This window comes from Bos taurus, chromosome 23 (assembly GCF_002263795.3).
Source record: "Bos taurus isolate L1 Dominette 01449 registration number 42190680 breed Hereford chromosome 23, ARS-UCD2.0, whole genome shotgun sequence".
In the NCBI taxonomy this organism is placed as follows: domain Eukaryota; kingdom Metazoa; phylum Chordata; class Mammalia; order Artiodactyla; family Bovidae; genus Bos; species Bos taurus.
The window spans coordinates 33,284,468-33,311,223 of record NC_037350.1 but is presented as its reverse complement, the minus strand read 5'-3'; the positions used below and the strand labels follow the sequence as shown (position 1 = coordinate 33,311,223).

General features: G+C 40.5%; 1 protein-coding gene across 2 annotated transcripts in view; it reads left to right on the top strand.

Annotated features, from left to right (window-relative positions):
- Positions 1-1,424: 1,424 nt before the first annotated feature.
- Positions 1,425-26,756, top strand: part of MRS2 (magnesium transporter MRS2) — a 38,946-nt gene continuing 13,614 nt past the window's right edge. Inside the window, exons 1-7 of one of the 2 annotated variants that reach the window (XM_059880272.1) lie at positions 1,425-1,731; positions 6,235-6,308; positions 9,017-9,053; positions 10,797-10,909; positions 12,590-12,763; positions 15,649-15,779; positions 16,825-16,941. In XM_059880272.1, coding sequence (XP_059736255.1) covers positions 1,542-1,731; positions 6,235-6,308; positions 9,017-9,053; positions 10,797-10,909; positions 12,590-12,763; positions 15,649-15,779; positions 16,825-16,941 — 836 coding nt within the window. In that variant the 5' untranslated portion in view covers positions 1,425-1,541. 2 annotated transcript variants of the gene reach the window in all.

Below are 26,756 nucleotides of genomic sequence, written 5' to 3'. Positions count from 1 at the left end.
AACCGCACTCCACCCCACCCCGCTGCCAAGGAAGCAGTGCTTCAAGTCCTCCTTTGCCCTCCATGCTCAAGTCGATCATCCCCTGTTAGGTGAAGCCTCTGTCTACTGGCCTCCTAATCACCTTCAGTCTCAGTACCCTACAGGGAGGAAAAAAAAAGATTCTCTCTTATATTTCTTTAGTTCTGTGTTCATACATAGTGATTGAACGGAAATCTGTGAAATTTGTGTCTACTGTGCATTTCTACTTGGAAGGGCAAGTCTATTAACTCACACTTTAAAAATATGCATATATGTTGTATTTAATCAATTCTAAGCCTCACTTTTTCTCATATTTTCAAGGCTGAAAATGAGGGCACTCTTAAATGATACAATTGGAGAGCAAGTTTTTCAGCGACTTTTCCTTCTTGGTGGTATATAAAATAATGGCACCTTGAAATTGATACTAGCTGGGGGCTCAGAGGTTAAAGCGTCTGCCTCCAATGCGGGAGACCCGGGTTCGATACATGGGTCGGGAGGCTCGCCTGGATAAATAAATGGTAACCCACTCCAATATTCTTGCCTGGAGAATCCCATGGACAGAGGAGCCTGGCGGGCTACAGTCCACAGGGTCGTAAAGAGTCGGACACGACTGAGCGACTTCACTTCACTTATATTTGATTAAATACAGAATATAAATCCTCCGCGTTTATGTTCCTCTGTCTTCACTAGCAAAAGTTTAATATATCATTCCATATGAAAGTTTATTTTTGTTGCGTTAAACTTAATTATAAGTTTAGTTGGGAATGGGTAATAACTTCTCACTTCCAAACTGTAGATTGCATCTGTATGAAAATTCTCCAGAAATTGTAAAACATTATATATATCCTGCGTATTTTTTCACATTTAATGATTACTATTTAATAGACCGGAGAGGCAATGGCACCCCACTCCAGTACTCTTGCCTGGAGAATCCCATGGACGGAGGAGCCTGGTAGGCTGCAGTCCATGAGGTCGCTAAGAGTCGGACACGACTGAGCGACTTCACTTTTACTTTTCACTTTCATGCATTGGAGAAGGATGGCAACCCACTCCAGTGTTCTTGCCTGGAGAATCCCAGGGACAGAGGAGCCTGGTAGGAGGCCGTCTATGGGGTCGCACAGAGTCGGACACGACTGAAGTGACTTAGCAGCAGCAGCAGCAGCAGTTAATAGAAGTAATCAACACTTTCCGCGCGGACCAGACGATCCTAGGTCACGCAGTTCAACTCACGCAGGTACACGCACCCCACCCACCCCGGAGCCGGTCCATACACGCTTTACAAGTACACACACAGGTGCAGAAGGCAAAGCTCTGATTGGCCGAGCGTCACGGGACGCGCACGCAGAGGCCCCTTCGGAGCATGCGCGGGAAATTAGACGCAGGCGCGGCGCCCCCAGCGCATGCTCAGTATGCCTCGGTCGCAGCTTGGGCGCCGGCGCGGGGTCGCGAAGTGCCGGCCGCCCCGCCACTGTCCGGCATGAAGGGCTGGGGTCTCGCAGCTCTCTCCTCCCCGCTCCAGCGCCATGGAATGCCTGCGGAGCCTGGCCCAGCTCCTGCCCCGTGCGGTGGGGCTGCCCCGGCGTACCCTGTGTGCTCTGGCCTTGGGCCTGACCCCCGGCACTCGCCCCGTCGTCGCCTACGGCCGCGCCACCGAATTGCTCGGAAGGAGGCGGGCCGCGCCGCTGTGCTGGTCCCGCCGGCTCCCAGTGACAGGTACCGTTGTCCCTGCCCTGCAGTCCCGGGACGCCAGGCTTGCGGTGATCCCAGGGCCAGACCCGACCGCCCGAGCCCACGTGGCTGTGGCTGCCTGCCCCGCGGCCTGCTCAGTCCTCGGCCTCTGGGTCGGCCCTGGGCGCCAAGGGCCTGCCCTCTTGCACAGGTCTGCGGGAGGAGCTGTGTCCACCAGCTCCGAACTCGACTGAGCACCGTCCCCTGGGCCCTGCTAGAGTCCCGCCTGCCCTCTGTCTTCCCCACCGGTCCAGCTGCAAACAGGGCTGAGTGCGCTTGTGAGGTTTTTGAGAGTTTCGCCCCCATCCATCGTAGTAGTGCTGAAACCAAGATTAGGCTTATCTACTTGGAATGTTTGTTATAAGTACTTCTCCTGCCTGTCTCTTTCTTTTGAACGGACACATTTAGACATTTGTCCAGTTGCTCAGGAAAAGGATAATGAGGCTGAAGACTTCAGAAACTGCTTCTGAGAAAGATCTGACTTTTCTTCAAGTACTGTATAACCAGATAGAAGGGGATGGAGGTAGAAGTCTGAGGTGACCCCCCCCCCCCCACCAAATGATAAACCACGATGCTACCTTGACATTTTCAGAAATGTGACAATGTGGGTGCTGCTGCTGATGCTAAGTCGCTTCAGTCATGTCCGACTCTGTGCGACCCCATAGACGGCAGCCCACGAGGCTCCCCCGTCCCTGGGATTCTCCAGGCAAGAACACTGGAGTGGGTTGCAATTTCCTTCTCCAATGCATGAAAGTGAAAAGTAAAAGTGAAGTCGCTCAGTCGTGTCTGACTCCTAGCGACCCCATGGACTACAGCCCACCAGGCACTCCGTCCATGGGATTTTCCAGGCAAGAGTACTGGAGTGGGGTGCCATTGCCTTCTCCGAATGTGGGTGCTAATACTGCTCAAAAACCCAAGTCATGTATGGCTTCTCAAAAATGTTCTCAAACAAGTTTTCGCGATTGTACTCTAAAAACGCTCCTAAAGTAGCTCACTATCTCCACCTGCTTCCTCATGCTCATTAGGAGAGTCTTTCCAAATTGGGTTACATTTCACATTCCCTTCCTTTGGTAACTGCCTGGGAAACCAGGCTTAGCCAATCTAACCTTTTAGGACAAGCATTGAGATTCAGAATCTCCCTCTGATACCTTAGGGTGAACGATGTCAGATTTGTGATCTCTGAAGAAGAAAATTTAGTTTTGGGATCAGAGACAGGCTTGACCCCTCAGGGCTCTTGTGTGGCAGAGTTTTATTAAAGTGAAAAAGAGACAGAGAAAGCTGACATAGACATCAGAAAGGGGCGAAGAGTGCCCCATTTGCTAGTCTTAGCAAGGGAGCTGTATACTGTTTTAATTAATTATTACAGTAAATCAAAAGACTGTCTCAAGGTTGTAAAGATCTTACCAGACCCACTCCCACAATGTACATTTTGCGATAACAGGATTCAGTTCAGTTGCTCAGTCGTGTGGGACTCTTAGCGGGACCAATGGACTGCAGCACACCAGGCCTCCTTGTCCATCACCAACTCCTGGAGTTTACTCAAACACGTCCATTGAGTCAGTGATGCCATCCAGCCATCTCATCCTCTGTTGTCCCCTTCTCCTGCCTTCAGTCTTTCCCAGCATCAGGGTCTTTTCAAATGAGTTGGTTCTTCACATCAAAGGTGGCCAAAGTATTGGAGTTTCAGCTTCAGTATTAGTCGTTCCAATGAATATTCAGGACTGATTTCCTTTAGGATGGACTGGTTGGAATAACAGGATTAGGATTTAGCAATAGAAAGATCTTACCAGACCCACTCCCATAAAATACGTTTTAAGATAAAAGTATTAGTCAGAAGGTTTTCAGGAAGAAGAAACTGTCCTCAAGCAGGATATGTTGTTGTTATATAATCCTTAGTACAGAGCTTAAACTGAGTTGTTTTGTTTTGTAATCATCAGTTCCAGGCTTAAAGAAAAAAATGTTTTATGTGACTAATACTAAGGAATGTAGAACAGAAAAAAAAGACCTTTGTCCTTTCCTCCTCCTTGAGAACTCCAGACCCCTATCTCCTCTTCAGGAACCCCAGACCTGTCTCTCCTCCTTGGGGACCGTGGACTTCTTATCAATCTCCCTAGAAATTGACTTTCTCACCTCAGGTAACACTTGATCTAACTTGTGATGTATTAGCAAATGCTGATTTGTGGCGCTGTAACTTTTAGTCTGTCTATCAGATCTAGTCCCTTAAATCTATTTCTCACTTCCACTGTATAATCGTAAGGGATTGGATTTAGGTCATACCTGAATGGCCTAGTGGTTTTCCCTACTTTCTTCAATTTAAGTGTATATTTGGCAATAAGGAGTTCATGATCTGAGCCACAGTCAGCTCTTGGTTTTGTTTTTGTTGACTGTATACAGCTTCTCCATCTTTGGCTGCAAAGAATATAATCAATCTGATTTCGGTGTTGACCATCTGGTGATGTGCATGTGTAGAGTCTTCTCTTGTGTTGTTGGAAGAGGGTGTTTGCTATGACCAGTGCATTTTCTTGGCAAAACTCTATTAGTCTTTGCCCTGCTTCATTCCATATTCCAAGGCCAAATTTGCCTGTTACTCCAGGTGTTTTTCTTGACTTCCTACTTTTGCATTCCAGTCCCCTGTAATGAAAAGGACATCTTTTTTGGGTGTTAGTTCTAAAAGGTCTTGTAGGTCTTCATAGAACCGTTAAACTTCAGCTTCTTCAGCATTACTGGTTGGGGCATAGACTTGGATTACTGTGATACTGAATGGTTTGCCTTGGAAACGAACAGAGATAATTCTGTCATTTTTGAGATTGCATCCAAGTACTGCATTTTGGACTGTTTTGTTGACCATGATGGCTACTCCATTTCTTCTAAGGGATTCCTGCCCACAGTAGTAGATATAATGGTCATCTGAATTAAATTCACCCAGAGGAATTGGGGGCAGGAGGAGAAGGGGACAACAGAGGATGAGATGGCTGGATGGCATCACTGACTCGATGGACGTGAGTCTGAGTGAACTCCGGGAGTTGGTGATGGACAGGGAGGCCTGGAGTGCTACGATTCATGGGGTCGCAAAGAGTTGGACGCGACTGAACTGAACTGAACTTTTATTCAGCTGACCCTCGTAAGGTGGTTTGTACAGGGGAACCAACAAACCTCAGGTGGTAACAAATTATGTCTTTGAATGTATAGGAAAGAATAAGATCAGAAATGAGAATATAGCTTCATATTCTATGGATAGGAATTCTGCCCATGCTTCTTGTGTTTAGTACTGTGAACAGGGTCCTTTCTCAGGCATTAAATTTACTTGGTTATACTTGAGAGCTTTTCTTCAACTTAGTCTAATCACGTTTTCAGGTAAAGGTTTGCCTTTATTCCAGTTCACCGGGGTCTTTATTCCAGTGCAGTGAAATATTTCACAAGTATTCACTCTAAAGTATATCAGTGGATGTAGAAAATGGACTTGTGAAAATGCTGGGTAAGGAGAGGGTGGGATGAATTGAGAGAGGAGCATCGACGTATACATACCATGAGTAAAATGGATAGTTAGTGGGGAGCTGCTGTATAGCACAGGGAGCTCAGCTCGGTGTTCTGTGATGACCGAAAGGGGTGGGACCGGGGCAGGGAGGCTCAAGAGGGAAGGGATGGATATGTACACATAGCTGATGCACCTACAGCAGAAACCAAGACAACATTGTGAAGCAGTTATGCTCCCATTTTTAAAAATAATTAAAAAAGCATATCAGTGGGGAAGAAATTAAATATAGAGTTAAAATCTGTAGGTGTCATAATTTATAGATTAACCAAATAGTCCTGATATTTGAAATGCTGAGAGGTCAGGTAGTTCTTGGAATGTATGTTTTCTAAACTATGTCTTCCAATGTAACTTTCATGAAGAACCCTTCTACATTGTATGAAAAGGAATAGGCGTTTTACTTTAATCTCAGAACATTGTTAACACATTTGATGTCCAACTACAAGATATAATAATTAGAAAGGAAAAGGGGCGATTGGAATCCATAAATTTTTCTAATGCCTCACCTAAACTATTACTTTTTAAAAACCATGTTTTGCCAAACCTAACATCAGATCAGATCAGTCGCTCAGTCGTATCCGACTCTTTGCGACCCCATGAATCGTAGCACGCCAGGCCTCCCTGTCCATCACCAACTCCTGGAGTTCACTCAGACTCACGTCCATCGAGTCAGTGATGCCATCCAGCCATCTCACCCTCTGTCTTCCCCTTCTCCTCCTGCCCCCAATCCCTCCCAGCATCAGAGTCTTTGCCAATGAGTCAACTCTTCACATGAGGTGGCCAAAGTACTGGAGTTTCAGCTAAATGTTAAAAGTGTTTCTTATTTTCCTTCTGGGAAAAAAATTCAAAACATAGTGAAATAGTTTGAAGACCTCTACAGACTATGAGAGTTGTATCTTAGCTATATGTGAAAACCAATCGTATGCTCACAAGGAATTCTCTAATTCACTCTTCAGGTGAAATTTACCGGAATAGAACTTCGGATGTGTCTCAAGCCACTTTAGCCAGTGTATCCCCGGTGTTCACTGTGGTGAGTATGTGTGATCCATTTGATGACTTACAGAGAGTACGTACTTATTAAGTTAACTGGGCTGGACTGATCAGCCATGAAACTACTTACTTAGTTTCATAATGTATAAGTCATTGTCTTTTGTTTAGCCAATGACTTGAGTGCCAGCTAGATTTGCTGCATAGCACTCTTGAGTCTTTGCTAATATCTGCAGAGCTTGTCTTAGTACTAGAACGAATGGCTCAAATCACAATTCAGAGCTTCCTAGTTGAAACTCAAGATTTCTCCAGAAATCTGTTCAGAAGTCCTTGAAGGCTATTAGCCACAAAATGGCTTGAACCTGTGCTATGCAACATAATACATGCAGAAGCATTTTGGAGGTAGCACAGGGTATTACTTAAAACTGCAAGCTTTGTTGGATCTTGATCTCTGCAACGTTCTCTAGAATGGTTCAGAGAAAAAAATTGAATAAAACAACATAAATGGTGTGTATCTACACACATATTTAGAGAGAGAAAAATAAGGCCATTGGGGCACATATTAACAAAGGGAGACTCTAGGTCAAGGTTACGTGGAAATTGGTTGTAATATTCTTGTAACATTTTTGTAGGCTTTTAATTTTTTTAAATCTTAATTTTTAGAGAAAGTGCTTGCTCTGAGCCGGAGTTTGTAAATTCAGATCTCAACTGTGTCTCTTACTAACTAGACGGACTTGGACAAGTTACGATAATATCTTTGTGCCTTGGTTTTCTCATCTGTATAGGCTGGGAAAGATTGAGGGCAGGAGGAGAAGGGGATGACAGAGCATGAGATGGTTGGATGGCATCATCAACTCAATGGACATGGGTTTGGGTGGACTCCGGGAGTTGGTGATGGACAGGGAGGCGGGCGTGCTGGGGTTCATGGGGCCGCAGGGAGTCGGACACGACTGAGCGACTGAACTGAAACTAGGAGTAATAGTACCTACCTTGTAGAATTATGAGATTTAAGTGAACTTAAATATGTAAAACCCTTAAAAATAATACCTCACACATGGTAAGCGTTCAGCGTATATATTAGCCATTATATATTGTCATTATTATTTAGGCTTTTTAACATAGCTTTTCTTTATGAACTATACAGAACAAGACAACTCCCAGAACTGCATGGAGAAATTGTCACTGTTATTCACTCTTCTGGGAGTTAGCCAGTTTAATTAAACAATACAAAGTCAGATGTTAAAATTGAAAGAAGGTTCTTTGCAGGTGAACTCATTGTCTACCAAGAACACTTAAAATCAGTTGATGCTATTTGAAATAATGTGAGTTCCTTTACAAGGTAAACATTTTTTAAAAAACCAGTTTGTATGATCTCATTTTTTAATTAAAAAATCCCATTAAAAATGATACAGATAAATACAAAGATGCAAAAATTTTCATCATACATTGTTCAGTTGAAAGGAGAGGAGAGACTGCAAGGAAGTGTATGTAGCGTGAATGTATTTAGTAAGAATAAGTCTGGAAGGGCATTTAGTAAAATATTAGCATGGTTTTCTCTAAAATTTGTGACCAAATAGTTTTATTTGCGAATTTTCTGCAGCAGATGTATGTATTTGAAATAAGCTTAAGGAGGAAAGCTAGTATATATTACACAAAACAGAACTTTCCTTGATGTAGGTTTCCCTTTAACTCTGATGTTTTATGGTACTTATATATTCCTATTGATGTTATCTTTGCTCACAAGAAGCGAGTGAAATATACTATGCAGTTTTATTGTGGTATTATTAACATAGCATTCATATTTAGGACTTGTGTCTTAGAGTGTGTCTTCTGAAAATACATATTTAAATAGTAATTAATGAAGCCCAGCACACAGTGATTCATTTAACATTATTTTGACATCTTCAGACTTGACTTGTGGACAAGTGTTACAGGAAAATGTTCCCTCTGCTTTATAGGAAGTAAATACAGTTTCTGCATTGTGTCCTCTCTGCACTATCAGAAGAGGTCTTTTCTGTAAATACTTATTGATTCTGCAGCACCCACCAGAGAGACCTCTTAGCATCCCACAGATATTAATACTTAGATTCTCAAGATAAGCCACGTTTGGTCCCAGTCTATTTAGAAAGCAAAAGGATAGGAAATTCACAAGGGCAGTATTTGGTGTTTTCTCTTCAAAAGAAGTCCTTCCAGCCATCCAGGGGGTGCTGTGGCCCCCTGTGTGACGCTCAGTACGAGGAGAGGATATTCTCAAAGGTGGGTGCGAGATCCACCTTGGCTTAGACCCCCTGAGGCCCTCTAGTGCCAGTATCTCTTGTCACTATCCCAGGGGCACATCCCAGGCTCCTGCAAGGAGCAGTCAGTTCCAAGAGCCACTGTCTTCGGCAAAGGCAGAACTGTGGCTCCCCTCCAGGCATCACGATCCATTCCCAGTCTCTCCAGTGCAGCCTGTTGAGCAGTGATGGGGCATTGTTACCATGAACGATATGGCCTAGTAACACAGCTGACACTCCTTTATCAGATCTTCTGAGGAACCAAGGTAGATGGTTAATCCAAGGTCAGATTTGTCCTGGCAAAGGAAAGGGGACTTGTTGTTTTAATCCTGAACTCATAACTGAATTTAACTTAAGAACAGCAGATATAGTTTATATCTTCATTATTTTAGAGTTATTTTCATCATACCATATGATATGATACCACAAATCATGTGCTGATATGGGAGAAAATAATGCTTTTATTATCTGTCTCCAGACAAAATTTGACAAAGAAGGAAAGGTGACTTCTTTTGGTGAGTATCTATAATTTTCTTTTAAATCAACCCACTGGAAGTAAAGAAACTATTATATTTTGAGTAGAATATTGTTTGCCTATATGGATGTGTTGAAGATGATCTTTCTTAAGCATTTGTCCATTAGGCCTAATTACTAGCAGCATTTGACCTGTACTATAATTTTTGGGGGTTGGGGGTGGGGGCTTAGAAGCCACTCACTCTAACAGAATGTTAAAGGAAGAGTTTTGGCTGGTATGCAGCCAAGAGAAAAACACTTTTCCCTCTTGTTTCTCTTCATTAGTCTCCCTTTCACTGCCCTGGTCCTCATGTTCATTTCCTCCTGCGCCATGTTAAAGGCAGAATCGAGTAATACCACTGCCGTTGCAGTTGCAGTGGGTGACAGCAGACAGGAGGGACAGGGAACTGGATGATAGTTATTGAAGCTCTGCCAGCCATGGCTCTTGTGGACGGTTACTTTTTAAAATGAAACTCAGCATTACTTTACTGTCTGACCTCAGGTGCAGGTTTCGGGTCTCCCTGTCCTTCCTACCCTGTAGTCCTGTTCCTACTGTTGCTGAAATCCTAGTGGGGTATATTGGATATTTTTTGGCTCAGTATCACCTCAAAAAGTTGTTCTACTTAGAGCTCTATCACAGGTGTGGCTTGATACTATAAGAATAGATGCTCCCATTACCAGCATGATTTCTTGAGTTTCTTCATCTATTTTGCCTTTTCTTAGGTCATAAATTTAGTTTTCAGGTAGGAGAATCTAGTGATTTTATTTTCTCATTTTGTATTAGTCTAAGAACAAAGACAATTGGACTATCTGTTCATAGATTTAAAATACTGAACTTAATAATGTAGTAAGGAAAAAATAGAAAATGTAGTTCTGTACAGTTCATATTTAAAAATCCATGCATCTAGAGCTAGGAATTGTTACTGTAAGTTCTAATGATATATAACTATGGTTTTTATACTGGTCCCAAGGGGTGTCTCTAAGTGCAGAGAAATTTTAGGAAGTATGGTTAAGAGAAGAAAAGAAAAATTAGTTTGACTAGATTTAGCCTGAATATGTTTTTGAGGTAGAAATGGGTGTTAAAAAAGACCCATTTTGATTACTTAGCCATTAAAAAGAATGAAATAATGGCATTTGCAGCAACATGGATATAGAGATTGTCATACTGAGTTAAGTAAGTCAGACAGAAAAGGAGAATTATTGTGTGATATCCTTTATATGTGGACTCTAAAAAGAAAAGATACAAATGAACTTACAAAATAAAGACTCACAGACTTAAAGAACAAACTTACGGTTGTAGGGGGAGTGGGGAAAGTCAGGGGGAAGGGATAATTAGGGAGTTTGGGATGAACGTGTACACACTGCTATATTTAAAATGGATAACCAACAAGGACCCACCATATAGCATATGGAACTCTGCTCAGTGTTATGTGGCAGCCTGGATGGGAGGGGAGTTTGGGGGAGAATGGATACATGTGTATCTATATGGCTGAGTCCCTTCACTCTTCACCTGAAATTGTCACAACATTGTTAATTGGCTATACCCCAATGCAAAATTAAAAGTAAAAAAAAAGTGCAGTGGCATAAATTGCAAAAAAAAGCAAAAAGACCCATTTTAGCTCTTGTTTCTGGTAGTAATAGAAGATTATCTCAATGGTGTTGAGAGGGGTACTCTGACATAAAAATCTAAACTTTTTGGTTCATAAGTTTACCCACTCTTTTTATTGAACACATTTCTTTTTTAGAAAGGAAGAAAACTGACTTATATCAAGAATTAGGTCTTCAAGCCAGAGATTTGAGGTTTCAGCATTTAATGAGCATCACAACCAGAAACAATAGGATTATCATGCGAATGGAGGTAAAGGATTTTATTTCATTTGTATTTCTCCCCTGCAATCTTAAAGTTCCTTTCTCACTATCTTGATCAGTAGTTTAAAAGTAATTTGTAATAAAAAAATAGATGTGTGAAACTATTGTGTAGTATAACGTGGTGTTAGGAGTAGAACTCCTTTTACGTGAATTGTATACCTGTGCTCAGCAGGTGTAGCCCTGCTCTGTTAATAATGGAAAAGGTCTCACTGCGGTCTCCTTTCTCACTGTTTGAATTTAGTCTCTAGTTTCTGAAATAAGAGAAAGATTCTTGATTTATACCAGACTTTTTCAGTCATATACAGTATATATGTAATTGCATTGTAACTTCAGCTACTAAGAATATATTCTGGTTTTCAACATAGCCTAGAAGTAGCCTTTATATTTTATCATCTTTTGTTTTTTAAATATTTGTTTATTTGACTGCTGGATGTTAGTTGCTGCATGTGGGATCTAGTTCCCTGACCCGGGATTGAACTGGGGGCCCCCTGCATTGGGAGCACAGAATCTTAGCCACTGGACCACCAGGAAAGTCCCTAAAGTTGATAACTAGCATCTTTCAAAACTTTTTAAAAAGTGCCTCTTTAATAGAGAAGTATGTGATAAAGCAAACTATTTTATAATATAACATGTTAAGAGTAGAACTCATTTTACATGGATTATAGAAGAACATTAATTATAGCATCTAATTGGTATGTGTATAGGTATTCACTGTATAATTTTTCAACTTTTCTGAATAAAAATGTTCATATTACAGTTGACCTTTGAGCCTCATGGGGGTGGGGGCACCGAACGTCCAAGCAGTAAAAAATACATGTATACGTTAGAGTTCCTCCATCCCTGCTGTCCTCAGATTCAGCCACCGCAGATCATGTATTTGTGTGGTATTTACTACTGAAAAACATCTGCATGTAAAGTGACCCAAACAGAATATGTTAGCCTTTCTCTTCAGAATAAATTTTTAACTTCATAGTGTTCTAAATTAGAGCACTAAGGCTACATTTTATCTTTATGATTTCAAATTAGCCTAGTATGTTTTGGTGATATTTTAAAAAGGAAACTTCCACACTTCAGCCAAACCAATCATGATTAAACTAATATTTTCTAAAAGTCTGCTGAACGCTTGACTTTTAAAAGACCTTCTCTTGTTTGCTTTGTTCTCTATATTTCTCTTGATTTCCTTGGAAATCCTAGTAAATGCATAATTTGCTTAATTCTAGTTCTGTTGAGAGTGAGTTAGGTATTAAGACTTGCATTTATTTTAGGCTTCCTTTCTTTAAAAAAAAAAATCTTGGTTTTTTGTTTTTGTTGATTTGTTTTTGAAAAACCAAATGAACAGTGATTTGATTTAGGCTTAGTCCAAAATTAATAGAGTATTGGCACGTCCCTGGTGATCCAGTGGCTAAGATTCCTTGCTCCCAATGCAGGGCCTGGGTTCGATCCCTGGTCAGGGAACGAGGTCCCACGTGCTGCAGCTAAGACTCAGTGCAGCCAAATAAATAGTTTTTAAAAATTAATGGAGTATTAAATCCTAAATATTTTATGACTGTTACTTTTCCTCTACAACTTACATATATGCCTGTGTACATATATCTATCTACAGATACGTGTGTGTCTGTGTGTGTGTGTATATATATATATATATATATTTTTTTTTTTTTTTAAACAGTATTTGAAAGCTGTGATAACTCCGGAGTGTCTTCTGATACTAGATTATCGTAATTTAAATTTGGAACAGTGGCTCTTCCGGGAACTCCCTTCACAGTTGGCTGGAGAGGGTCAACTTGTCACATACCCTTTACCTTTTGAGTTTAGAGCTATAGAAGCACTCTTGCAATATCGGGTAAGCCTGTGTTTGTCTAGCTTCTTGAATGTTTCCTGATTTTACAATGCTATGGAGGAGGAAGACACTCTGGTTTTTTCTTTTTTTGGCTGTGCTGGGTCTTTGTTGCTGTGTGGGCTTTTCTCTAGTTGTAGCAAGCGGGGCCTTCTCTCTAGCTGTGGTGCACAGGCTTCTAATTGCCGTGGCTTCTCTTGTTGCTCAGGGTTTCCCTGGTGGCTCAGATGGTAAAGAATCTGCCAGCAATGCAGGAGACTGGGGTTCGATACCTGGGTCGGGAAGATCCCCTGGAGAAGGAAATGGCTATCCACTCCAGTATTCTTTCCTAGGAAATCTTATGGACAGAGGAGTCTGGTGGGCTACAGTCCATGGGATTGCAGAGTCGGACATGACTTAGCCACTAAACAAGACTCTTGTTTCTGAGCACAGGCTCCAGAGTGCTAGGGCTTCAGTATCAGTAATTGTGACTCCTGGGCTCAGTAGTTATGACTCCTGGGCTCTAGAGAACAGGCTCAGCAGTTGTGGTGCACAGGCTGAGTTGCCTCCCAGCATATAGGATCTTGCCAGCTCTGGGATCAAACCCATGTCTCCTGCATTGGCAGGTGGATTCTTTACGATTGAGCCACCAGGGAAGCACTGGTATTGTTTTAATGGCACTTACCGTAACCACACCCTCCCCCCAGATAGAAGCATCTCAGGGTCTTATATGCGGAAAGTACTTAATTCTTAAACTTTATGACTCAAATAGATCTAAAGTCTCTAGGTATAGCATACAGAGTCTCTTTAACGGTCATGTTATGACATTGAGTGAAACACATCTCTGGTTGTCTATCCTGACATCCTGTTCAAGGATACTAATTCAAAATACTTATCTTAAATATGATATAAATGAACATACCAAAAGGTTTTAGCTGTATGCCATTTTATTCTCTAACTAAATTGTGTGTTGGGTAACTGCTTACACATGATAAAGTGAAGTGAAGTCACTCAGTCTTGTCCAACTCTTTGTGACCCAATGGACTGTAGCCCACCAGGCTTCTCCATGCATGGAATTTTCTGGGCAAGAATACTGGAGTGGGTTGCCATTTCCTTCTCCAGGGGATCTTCCCGACCCAGGGATCGAACCTGGGTCTCCCGCATTGCGGGCAGACGCTTTACCGTCTGAGCCACCAGGGAAGCCCTACACATGATAAATATAATACAAATATTTCATCAGATCATTCTGATACTTACCAGCCATTCTTTGATTTGTTTGTACAATCCTTTGTCGAGGTAGCTAAATGATGCCTCTGTTTGAGACCTAGTTTGACGTAGGAATTGTGTACACTTCTCACAGCGCTTGTATTGATAATCACTGAGGGTCTGGGGATCTTGTCAAGCTCCAAACAAGGATGGTCACTGCTTTCTTAGCTGTGACAAATCTTTCATCATCTATTCTTCCCCCATCAGTCAGGATAGTACTGTTCAGGACCTGGCTACAAGCAAGAGCCAGTGCCATGAGCATCCTAACCAGAGTGGGAGAAGAGGAGAGAAGAGGGGAGAGTAAAGGGGGCATGAGGTGGGTGGGGGGTTGGTGGTACCTGGCACCCTTCTCTTTGTCTGCCTTGCTCTATTGAGGTAGTAGGAGATGGCTCCATTCCTTACTGGGGTTAATGAGGCAATAGTACCAGCTAGTACCAGCCATGGAGAAGGCAATAGCATCCCACTCCAGTACTCTTGCCTGGAAAATCCCATGGATGGAGGAGCCTGGTAGGCTGCAGTCCATGGGATCGCTGAGGGTCAGACACGACTGAGCAACTTCACTTTCACTTTTCACTTTCATGCATTGGAGAAGGAAATGGCAACCCACTCCAGTGTTCTTGCCTGGAGAATCCCAGGGACGGGGGAGCCTGGTGGGCTGCCGTCTGTGGGGTCACACAGAGTCGGACACAACTGAAGTGACTTAGCAGCAGCAGCAGTATCAGCCAGTGAGATGGTGGCTAGTTGAAGCCTACTCAGTAAGCAGGGAAATAATAGAAAGAAAGGAATGAAGGTACATGAACAGTGGTCAGCGGTGAAGCTACGCAGACTGAGTCAGCTCTCAGGAGCCCATGCTGGGGTGGAGAGTGTGTTGGAATTTACACTATTAATTAATTTCACTACTTAATTCAGCTACTGTTAGGCTGTGTACTAACAGTTATTGGAAGTATTTTAATATTTTAACAGTATTTCTATATCATGGAGAAGGGCAACCCACTCCACTATTCTTGCCTGGAAAATCCCATGGACAGAGGGCTGTGGTCCGTAGGGTTGCCGAGAGTCTAACACAACTGAAGCGACTTAGCATGCACATAAACATGTCTGTATCAGTGCATACCTGCTGATTAATCCTGCTGTGCCTATATTAACATGAGTAATAAATATACATTTGACTTTTCAACTTTACTTTTTAGAGTTTAAGATATGTTTTGTTTTTTAAGAGCTTTTTTATTTTTTCCAAAAGAACTTTATTCATAGGAGTTTTGAACTACATCCTATTCTGTTACAAAGAACATAGGTATTGTTTACCAGATGTGAAGTTCGTTTTAACCAGGGAATGGCAGCTTTTCTTTTAATCACTCTTCCATTCCTTTCATACTAAGTGTCTATAGGGGGAGGACTCTTACAGGAATTAATTTCCTGTCACCCAAATGGGAGCCTGGCAACAACATTATGCATGATTATCTTTTAACCTAGGAGATCCAGTTTTTTAATCATCTGGGATAGGCATTCCAACAGTAACCATGTTCTGAAATGTTACCAGCCTTCCTAGCTGTTTTCGATTTCTGTATTTAATCAGAGGATTCACTGACCCCGAGTATTCTAAAAAGATTGTTTTAATTCTTATGAAAGGTCATGTTGTTATCTAGATCAACACCCTTCAGGGGAAACTTAGCGTTTTACAACCACTGATCCTTGAGACGTTGGACGCTTTAGTGGATCCCAAACATTCTTCCGTAGACAGAAGCAAACTGCACATCTTGCTACAAAATGGCAAAAGGTAAATATGGGTGATTTACCAAGTTGGGAATTAGACACAGATGTCTTAAACTTCTCTTTCAGTAGTCTTAAGAGTGAAATGTTTAACGTAAATTCAGGTCCAAAATTAGTGTAATTATTAACTATCTTAAAAATACCAACTAGTCTTGCAAATGGTAATGACATTATTTACTTTGAAACTTACTCTCAAGGCCTTCATTGCCATATCTGGTTTTCATTATTGTTAAAAATCTGTCTTTCATAACTTTTAAGTAGGAAAGTAGCCTAGGTGGGAAGTTGAGCTAAAGGAGGAACACAAACTAATGTTTATTGAAAAGCTGTTTTCAATGAAATGCTGTATCTGTCTCTTTTATATGTGTGATCTCATCTCAACCTGTCATCAGTCAGGTGACAGGTCACCATGTCATCGACATGGTCCTCATTTTGAAGATAAGAAAATCGAGGTCTAAGTAACTTGTCTAAACTTTAAGAGCTACTAAATGACAGGTCTATATTCAAATCGTATTTTTTTTCCCTCCAAAGTTCATGAGGTTTTTGTTTGTTGATGATAATGCATTCCAGAATTTAATATATTAATTTGTATTACAGATTGAATGATCAGTCCCTCAGGATTTGTACCCCCTAAAATCCCTTCAAGAGTTAACAGTTAAAATTCCTGAGTCAATTTTTTGTCCAAAAATATTAGGATGTTCTTATCAAATAAAAGTAAATGGTCTCTTCTTGTATTATTACTGCCATAATTAAGAATAAAAGTAAATTTCTGGCCCCAAAAGCTTACATCACAGTGGTTGTATGTTTCTGAGATAAAGAACATATGCTGAAAATTATATTGTTGTTTAATTTTATCACTTAATATATTAACAGTCTTGTATTGGGAATTGATTCTCAAACTGCGTAGTAAATACCAAAAATTTTTTACAAGTCAGTGTTTATCATGAATGTATAAGGGAGTCTGCTTGATAAGACATTAGAAAGGTACTACTCCTGTAGGGAAATTTTTTTACGGGTTTATGTTATTGATCATTTCTATACAATTATTCTTACAGCCTGTCAGAGTTAGAAACAGATATTAAAATCTTCAAAGAGTCCATCTTAGAGATCTTGGATGAAGAAGAGCTGCTGGAAGACCTCTGTCTGACAAAGTGGAGTGACCCACAAGTCTTGTAAGTGAACAGTGATGCTTTGTTAGTTTTTCCCTTAGAATCAGTTGTCTTCTTCAGAGAACTTTTTATAAAGAAGAACATTTTTCTGGAATAGAGGGTGCACTTTTCATCCCCAGTTTCATTATTTCCTTTTCCGTATTGCATCTAACTGAATTTAATGAAGACTTATTAAGTGCTTGCTCTGTGTACAACAACTATAAAGATAAACACGCCATTGCCTTTATCTTCAAATGCCTGACCAGCAGAGTGACCTACACAGCTAACTGCTGGAGAGGTCAGTGGGAGAGATGGGGAAAAGGGTGGATGGAGTGCAGGGAGGCCAGTGAGACACTGGCACAGATTCTGTAAGTCTGGTTAATATAAAAACACTCACCTTACTGACCTTTCATCTCTTATGAACTTAAAAATCATGTATGCTTGTGTATATGCAAGTTTAAGTGCTGCCTTTTCGAATGTTTTTGTTCTTTGTGACTATCAGTATCAGAGATAATACAGGCACCTTTGTAATGTGCATAGTTTCTGTAGTGTGTACAGGTATTTTAATTGAGAGATTAGTTACCTATATCTTAATAGGGACACAAAATAAAAAGGGCTTTATAACCCTTGATATTCTAACAGATAGATATAGTAGCAGAAACTCAAACACTTGAACCAGAGTGTTTCATTCCTGCTTATCCTCTTTGGTAGGATTGGGGTATAACTAAAGAGGGGGAAAAAACTATTAATTTTTTTTTTACTGAAGTATAATTGGTTTACAGTTTTGTGCGAATTTGTGTTATACAGCAGAGTGACTCAGTTGCACACCTGTGTATATTCCTTTTTTAGATTCTCTTCCGTTGTGGTTTCTCCCAGGAGATCGGTTATAGTTCCCTGTTGTGTACAGTAGGGCCTGGTGTCAGCCATTCCATATGTAAGAGTTTGCATCCACTACAGACTCCCGGTCCAGCCCTCTCTGTCGCCTCCTCCCCCTTGGTAATCACAAGCCTGTTCTCTGTGTCTGTTTTGTGGATAGGTTCATTATGCCACACTTTAGATTCCACGTGTAAACGATACCATGTATTTGTTTTTCTGACTTCACGTAGTATGATAATCTCTAGTTGTATCCACGTTGCTGCCAAAATGGCATTAGTTCATTCTTTTTATGGCTGAGAAGTATTCCATTGTACACACATACCACATCTTTATTCATCTGTCCGCAGACGTTGAGGTTGTTGCAATGTCTCGGCTGTTGTAAATAGTGCTGCTACACTATGCATTTGCTACGTTGGAGTCCATATAGCTTTTTGAATTATAGCTTTGTCCAGGTATATGCCCTGGACTAGGATTGCTGGATTATACAGTAATTTTATTTTTAGTTTTCTATGGAATCCCCATAGAATACTGTTTTCCATAGTGGCCACACTAATTTTAGTTTTCTATGGAATCCCCATAGAATACTGTTTTCCATAGTGGCCACACTAATTTACTTCCCCACTAACAGAATAGGAGGATTCTCTTTTCTCCACACCCTCTCTAGCTTTTGCTATTTGTAGAGTTTCTGATGATGGCTGTTCTGACTAGTGTGAAGTGGTACCTCATTATAGTTTTGATTTGTATTTCTCTAATAATTAGTGATGTTGAGCATCTTTTCATGTGCCTACTGGCCATTTCATGTCTTTGGAGAAATGTCTGTTAAGGTCTTCAGCCCATTTCTCGATTGGGTTATGTGGTTTTGGGTTTTTGTTGTTGTGTTGTATGAGCTGTTTGTATATTTTGAAAATTAAGCCCTTGTCAGTTGCATCATTTGCAAATATTTTCTTCCAGTCTGTAGGTTGTCTTTTGGGTTTTTTTTTTGTTTTTTTTTTAATTGTTCCTTTGGTGGCTCAGAGGTTAAAGCGTCTGCCTGGAATGTGGGAGACCCGGGTTCAATCCCTGGGTGGGAAGATCCCCTGGAGAAGGAAATGGCAACCCACTCCAGTACTCTTGCCTGGAGAATCCCATGGAAGAAGGAACCTGGTAGGCTACAGTCTGTGGGGTCACAAAGAGTCGGACACGACTGAGCAACTTCACTTTCACTTTTGCAGTGCAAAGCTTCTAAGTTTGCTTAGGTACCGCTTTTTTATCAATATTTCTGTTGCCTTGGGAGACTGACCTAAAAATACTGGTATGATTAATGTCAGGTTATGTTTTGCTTTTGCTGTCTTATAGTTTAATGATATCATGTCTTGCGTTTGAAGTCTTTAAGCCATTTTGAGTTTATTTTTGTGTAGGGTGTGAGGGTGTATTCTAACTTCATTGTCTTACATGCAGCTGTCCAAATTTCCCAGCACTGCTTACTGAAGAGACTGTCTTTTTCCCGTTGTATATTCTTGCCTCCTTTGTCAAAGATTAATTGATGATAGGTGTGTGGGTTTGTTTCTGGGTTCTCTATTCTGTTCCATTGATCCCTAGTCTTCATTTTGTACCAGTTACCACATTGTTTTACTGTAGCTTCCTGGTATTGTCTGAGGTCTGAGAGAGTTTATGCCTCCTGTTTTGTTTCTGTTTCCTCGGGATTGCTTTGGCAGTTCTGGGCTTTTTATGGTTCCCTATAAATTTTTGGATTATTTATTCTAATTCTATGAAAATGTCATGGGTAATTAGATAGGGATCTCATTAAATTTGTATATTACTTTGGGTAGTATTGCCATTTAAACAATATTCTTTCAATCCAAGAGCATGGAATATCTTTCCATTTCTTTGAATCCTCTTTAATTTTAACATTCCCTTTTCTGTATTTCATCGTTAGTGTAAAACTGATTTCTAAATGTTAATCTTATATTCTGCTACTTTGCCAAATTTAATTATAGATCTAGTAGGTTTATTTCCTGCAGTCCTTAAGGTTTTCTATGCATTTTCATGTCTTCTGCATATGATGACAATTTTATCTCTTCCTTTCCAATTTGAATACCTTTTCTTGCCATGGTTAGGACTTCCATTACTACATTGAATAGAAGTAGTAAGGGTGGGCCTCCTTGTTTTCTTATTCCAGATATAGTGGGAAGACTTTCAGCTTTTCACTGTTGAATATTATATTGGCTTTGGGTTTGTCATAAGTGGCTTTTACTGTGTTTTTATTATGAATGGATTGAATTTTGTCAGATGCTTTTTCTGTATCTGTTGAGGTGATCATATGGTTTTTGACTTTTATTTACATGGTGTATTACATTGGGGATTCCCAGGTAGCACTAGTGGTAAAGAACCCACCTGCCAATGCAGAAGATGTAAGAGACTCAAGTTTGATTCCTGGGCTGAGAAAATCCCTTGAAAGGTATGACAACCCACTCCAGTATTCTTGCCCCACGAATTCCCATGGACAGAGGAGCCTAGCAAGCTACAGTCCATGGGGTTGTAACTGACTGAGCACTGATTGATTGATTTTGCATATGTTGAAGCATCCTTGTGAATTTGTGATAAATCCCTCTTGGTTTTGGTACATGATCTTTTTAATATGTTGTTGGATTCAGTTTGCTAATATTTTGTTGAGAATTTTTATATCTATATTCATTGAAGGTATTTGCCCTATGGTTTTCTGTTTTGGTGGTATTTGTTTAGTTTTGTTATCAGGTGATTGATGGTGGCTTCATGGCAATCCACTCCGGTATTCTTGCCTGGAGAATTCCACGGACAGAGCATGGTGTCACAGAATCAGACACGACTGAGTGACTAACACACTTTCCTATTACTAGATAGAATGTCTTTGGGAGTGATCCCCCCTCTCCAGTCTTAGAATAGTTTAACAAGGATGAGTTTAAGAAGTTCTTTGTACGTTTGGAAGAATTCACCTGTAAAGCCACCTGGTCCTGTACTTTTGTTTGTAGGGAGTTTTTGTTTGTTTTTTTAAATTACAGATTCTATTTCACTTCTAGTGATCAGTCTGTTCAGATTATCTTGTCTCCTTGATTTAGTTTTGGTGGACTATATCTTTCTAGAAAGTTGTCCATTTCTTCTAAGTTGTCAGATTTGTTGGCATACAATTGTTCATAGTATTCTCTGAAGGGTTTTTTGTATTTCTGCAGTATCAGTTGAAATTTCTCCTTTTTCATTTCCTAATTTATTTGGATTCTATCTTTTTTCTTCTTGGTGAGACTGGCCAGAGGTTTGTCAATTTTATTTATCCTTTCAAAGACCCAGTTCTTGATTTTACTGAATTTTTTTTTTTAATTTTATTTATTTTGGGCTGTGCTGGGTCTTCATTGTTGCATGGACTTTCTCTGGTTCTGGCAAGTGGGGATTACTCCAGTAGCAGTGCACAGGCTTCTCATCGGAGTGACTTCTCCTATTTCGGAGCACAGGCTCCCAGGCACTCGGGACTTCAGCAGTTGCAGCTCCTGGGCTCTAGAGCACAGTTGTGGCATGCGGGTTTAGTTGCTCTGAAGCATGTGGGATCTTCCCAAACCAAGGATCAAACCCATGTTGTGTCTCCTACAGTGGGAGTTGGATTCTTTACCACTGAGCCATGAGGGAAGCCTGGTGTTGGGGTGTTTTTTCTATTTTTTTTTAATCTCCTTTTATTTCCTTCCTGATCTTTATTATTTCCCTCCTACTGACTTAAGGTTTTGTTTTTTGTTTTTTTCTGATTCTTTTAGGTGGTATGTTAGGTTGTTAATTTGAGATTTTTTTTCTTGTTTTTTGAGGGAGGTGTGTAATTTCCTTTTTGATTTCCTCATTGACCTGTTGGGTAGTAACATATGGATTTCTTTTCCTTTTGTTGATTTCTAGCTTCGTCCTGTTGTGAGGAAAAATGCTTGAAATAATTTCTTTACTCTTACGGTTGTTGAGGTTAGTTTTGTATCCTAGTATGTGGTCAGCCCTAGAGAATGCTCCATGTGCACTTGAAAAGAGTGTGTGTTCTGGGTGTTTTGGAAATAATGTCCTGAAAATACCAGTTAAGTCTTAACTGTTTTATCATTTAGGATCTCTGTTGCCTTAGTGATTTTTCTGTCTAGAGGATCTGCCCATTGATGTGAATGGGGTGATAAAGTCTTCTTATCAGTTTCTTCTTTTTTAGCTGTTAGTATTTTATGTGTTTGGGGCAATATATGTTGACAAGTGTAAAATCCTCTTCTTGTATTGATCCTTTTACCATTATATGTTTTCCTTCTTTTCCTTTATGGCTTTTGTTTTAATGTCTATATGTCTGGTAAGATTATTGTAACTCCTGTTTTCTTGTCATTTCCATTTGCATGTTTTTCCTTCCGCTCACTCTGAATCTGTGTGTGTCCTTTGCCCTAAGGTGGCTGTCTTGTAGGCAGCATATCGTAGGCTCTTATTTGTTTATCCAGTTTGCCATTCTGTTTTGATTTGAGTGTTCAGTCCATTGACATTCAAAGTAGTTATTGATACTTACATATTTACTGCCAGTTTAAACCTTTTTTCCCAGTCTATTCTGTTTCCTTTTTGTTCCTTTGTCTTTCTCTGTTTTCTTTTTGTGGTTTGATGATTTCCTTTTCTCTTACCCTTGTATTCTCTTTGGTTTTTTTTTTTAAACTATTGTATGTTTTTGATTTGTGGGTACCCTGTTTTTCAGGTATGTTAACCGTTTCCTATATCTGCTTGCTTTAGGCTGATAGTCATATTAGGCTCACACACATTCTAAAAAATAAGAATCCACATTTTCGTACTCTCCTTCCCCACATTTTATGATTTTGACGTCCTTTTTTTACATCACGTCTTGTTTATCCTTTTACTGTTCCTTGTGTTTATCTTCCTTTCGTAAATAGGTTTTTTTCCTATTTGACCTCTATACTGGCTAACTTAAGTGATTTATTTTCCAACTGTGAGTTCCTCTTTACTGTATCTTTCTTTTCTATTTAGAGAAGACCTTTCAATATTTCTTTAAAATAGGTTTCATATTGCTGTATTCTTCATTTTTTGCTTATCTGAGAAATTCTTTATTTCCCCATCCTTAATGGTATTCTTGCTGGGTAGCGGACTTCGTGTTGCAGATTTTTCCCTTTTTAAACTTTGAACGTAGTTTGCCACTCCCTTCTGGCTTGCATCATTTCTGTAGAGCAATCAACTGATAGCCTTCTGGCAGTTCCCTTGTAATTAACTCTCTTTCTCTTGCTACCTTTAGAATCCTCTCTAACTTCTGCTGTTTTTATATGTCTTGGTGTGGATTTGTTTCTTGTTTGGAACCCTCTGTGCTTTCTGTATCTGGATGTCTGATTCCTTCTTTAGGTTTGGATAGTTTTCAGCTATAATTTCATCACATTTTTCCAGCTACAGTTTCATCAAATACATATTTAATCCCCTTTTCTCCTTCTGGAATCACGTTTATGTGTAGATTGGCACACTTTATTCTGTTATCCCATTGGTCTCTTATATTGCTTTTTTTTTTTTTCCACTCTGGCTTTCTGTCTACTGCTTTGATTGGGTAATTTTCATGATGACACCTGAGCCTCAACACCCAGCCTCCACTTGTCCCATCGAAGGAACATCTGAGTCTGGGGAGTGCCAAGCACCCACACCAACCAACTATGCGGGTCTTTCCACTTTGCCCTCCACAAACCTGTTGCTGCGCTCTCTTCCAAGGCTCCCCACCTGCCTCTCCCCCATCCCAGCTGATCTCTCCACCAGTGAGGTGCCTTCCTCAGGGATGAAAACCTTTTCTTTTTCACTGTTCCCTCCCAGGAGCAGTCCCATCCAGTTCCCTTCTCTTTATCTTTTTCCCTTTTTCTTTTGTCCTACCCAGTTACGTGAAGGTTTTCTTACCATTTTGGAAGTCTGAGATCTGCGGTGTTCAGTAGATGTTCCGCGAGAATTGTCCCAGGTGGATGTATCTTGATGTATTTGTGGGAGAACGTGAGAGCCACATACCGCTCCTCTGCTGTCTTGAGCTGTTTTGACTGTATTTACATTTTTCAGAACCAGTTTTCTTCCTCTATGGAAGTGATACTTTACATTTACCTTGGAAAGGACATGCTCATTATGTTTGTTTTTACTTTTTGGTTGTGTTTTACCTGATAGTGATCTGGACTTTGCACTAATTTGTCAGCATTCACATGTCTGGATTTTCCTGTAAATGGTAGTGTGTGTATTTGCATGAGTGTCCCTGGGTTCAGGGATGTGGAATACAGTAAAGCCTGTGTAGGGATAAACTCGTGTCCTTAACTTATCTGTGCCATGTTTAGGATCAGTTAGCAAAGCCACTCAGACTGGCCTCAATCACAATAATAGAAAAGGCAGAGGCTACTTTTTTGTGTGTGATACCTGAATTACTGTTGTTGTTCACTCACCAAGTTGTGTCTGACTCTGTTGTCACCCCATGAACTGCAGCATGCCAGGCTTCCCTGTCCTTCACTATCTGCCTGAGTTCACTCAAACCCATGTCCATCCAGTTGGTGATGCCATCCAACCATCCCATTCTCTGTCACCCCTTCTCCTTTTGCCCTCAATCTTTCCCAGCATCAGGGTCTTTTCCAGTGAATCAGGTCTTCGCATCAGGTGGCCAGAGGATTGGAGCTTCAGCTTCAGTATCAGTCCTTCCAATGAATATTCAGGGTTGATTTCATTTACAATTGGTTTGATCTCCTTGCAGTCCAAGGGACTCTCAAGAGTCTTCTCCAAGACCACATTTCAAAAGTGTCAATTCTTTAGCACTCCCCCTTCTTTATGGTCCAACTCTCACATCCACACATGACTACTGGAGAAACTATAGCTTTGACTATTCAGAGTTTTGTCAGTAAAGTGATGTTTCTACTTTTTAATACATTGTCTAGGTTTGTCATAGCTTTTCCTCCAAGGAGCAAACGTCTTTTAATTTCAGACTGCAGTCACCATCCACAGTGATTGTGGAACCCAGGAAAAGAAAATCTGTCACTGTTTCCATTTTCTCATCTGTTTGTTATGAAGTGATGAGACCGAATGCCGTGATCTTTGTTTTTTGAACATTGAGTTGTAAACCAACTTTTTCACTCTCCTGTTTCACTTTCATCGAGAGACTCTTTAGTTCCTCTTCACTTTCTGCCTTTAAAGTGCTATCATCTGCATATCTGTGGTTGTTGGTATTTCTCCCAGCAATCTTGATTCTTGCTTATGATTCTTCCAGCCCTGCATTTCACATGATGTACTCTGCCTAAAAGTTAAATAAGCAGATGACCGTAATACAGCCTTGATGTTCTCCTTTCACAATTTGGAACCAGTCTGTTGTTCCATGTCCATTTCTAACTGTTGCTTCTTGAGCTGCATACAGTTTTCTCAGGAGGCAGGTAAGGTGATCTGACATTCCCATTCTCTTTAAGAATTTCCCACAGTTTGTTGTGATTCACACAGTCAAAGGCTTTAGCGTAGTCAGTGAAGCAGAAGTAGATGTTTTTCTGGAATTCTCTTACTTTTTCTGTGATCCAACGGATGTTGGCAATTTGATCTCTGGTTCTTTACCTTTTCTAAATCTATATGAAAGTTCTTGGTTCACATACTGTTGAAGGGTAGCTTGGAGGATTTTGAACATAATCATGCTAGCATGTGAAATGAGTGCAGTTGTATTGTAATTTGAACATTCTTTGGCATTGAAATGAAAACTGACCTTTTCCAGTTCTGTGGCCACTACTGAGTTTTCCAGATTTGCTGGCATATTGAGTGCAGCACTTTAACAGCATCATCTTTTAGGATTTGAGAGAGTTCACTTGGAATTCCATCACCTCCAGTAGCTTTGTAGTAATGCTTCCTAAGGCCTACTTGACTTCACACTCCAGCATGTCTGGCTCAGGTGAGTGACCACACACCATCATGGTTATCTGGGTTGTAAGATCTTTTTTATATAGTTCTTCTGTGTTTTGTTGCTATCTCTTCTTAATCAATGCTGCTTCTGTTGGGTCCTTTCCATTTCTGTGCTTTATTGTGCCCATCTTTGCATGAAATGTTCTATCTCTAATTTTCTTGAAGAAATCTCGTAGTCTTTCCCATTCTTTAGTTTTCCTCTATTTCTTTGCATTGTTCACTTAAGAAGGCTTTCTGTCTCTCTTTGATACTCCCTAGAACTCTGCATTCAGTTGGGTATATCTTTCCGTTTCTCCTTTTTCTTTTGCTTCTTTTCTTTTCTCAGCTATTTGTAAGGCCTTCTCAGAAACCACTATGCCTTCTTGCATTTTTCTTGGGGATGGTTTTGGTCACTAGGTCCTGTATAGATTCACGAACCTTTCTTTGTCCATAGTTTTTCAGGCACTCTGTCTACCAGATCTAATCCCTTGAATCTATTCGTCACTTCCACTGTATAATCGTAAGGGATTTGATTTAGGTCATACCTGAATGGCATAGTGGTTTTCCCTACTTCAGTTTGAGCCTTAGCTGATTATCTGAGCCGTAGTCAATTCCAGGTCTTGTTTTTGCTGACTGTATAGTTTCTTCATCTTTGGCTGCAAAGAATAAATCATTCTGATTTCAGTATTGACCATCTGGTGATGTCCATGTGTTGAGTCATCTCTTGTGTTGTTGGAGGAGGGTGTTTGCCATGACCAGTTCATTCTCTTGGCAAAACTGTTAGCCTTTGCCCAGCTTCATTTTGTAATCTAGGACCATCTGAATTAAGTTTACCCTTTCCCGTCCATTTTAGTTCACTGATTGCTAAAATGTCGTTGTTCATTTTTGCCATCCCCTGTTTGGCCGTATCCAATTTACCATGATTCATGAACCTAACATTCCAGGTTCCTGTGCAATATTGTTCTTTATAGCATCAGACATTATTTACACCACCAGACACAACTGGGCATCATTTCCGCTTTGTCTCAGCCTCTTCATTCTTTCTGGAGCTAAGTCTCTGCTCTTCCCCAGTGGCATATTAGACACCTTCTGCC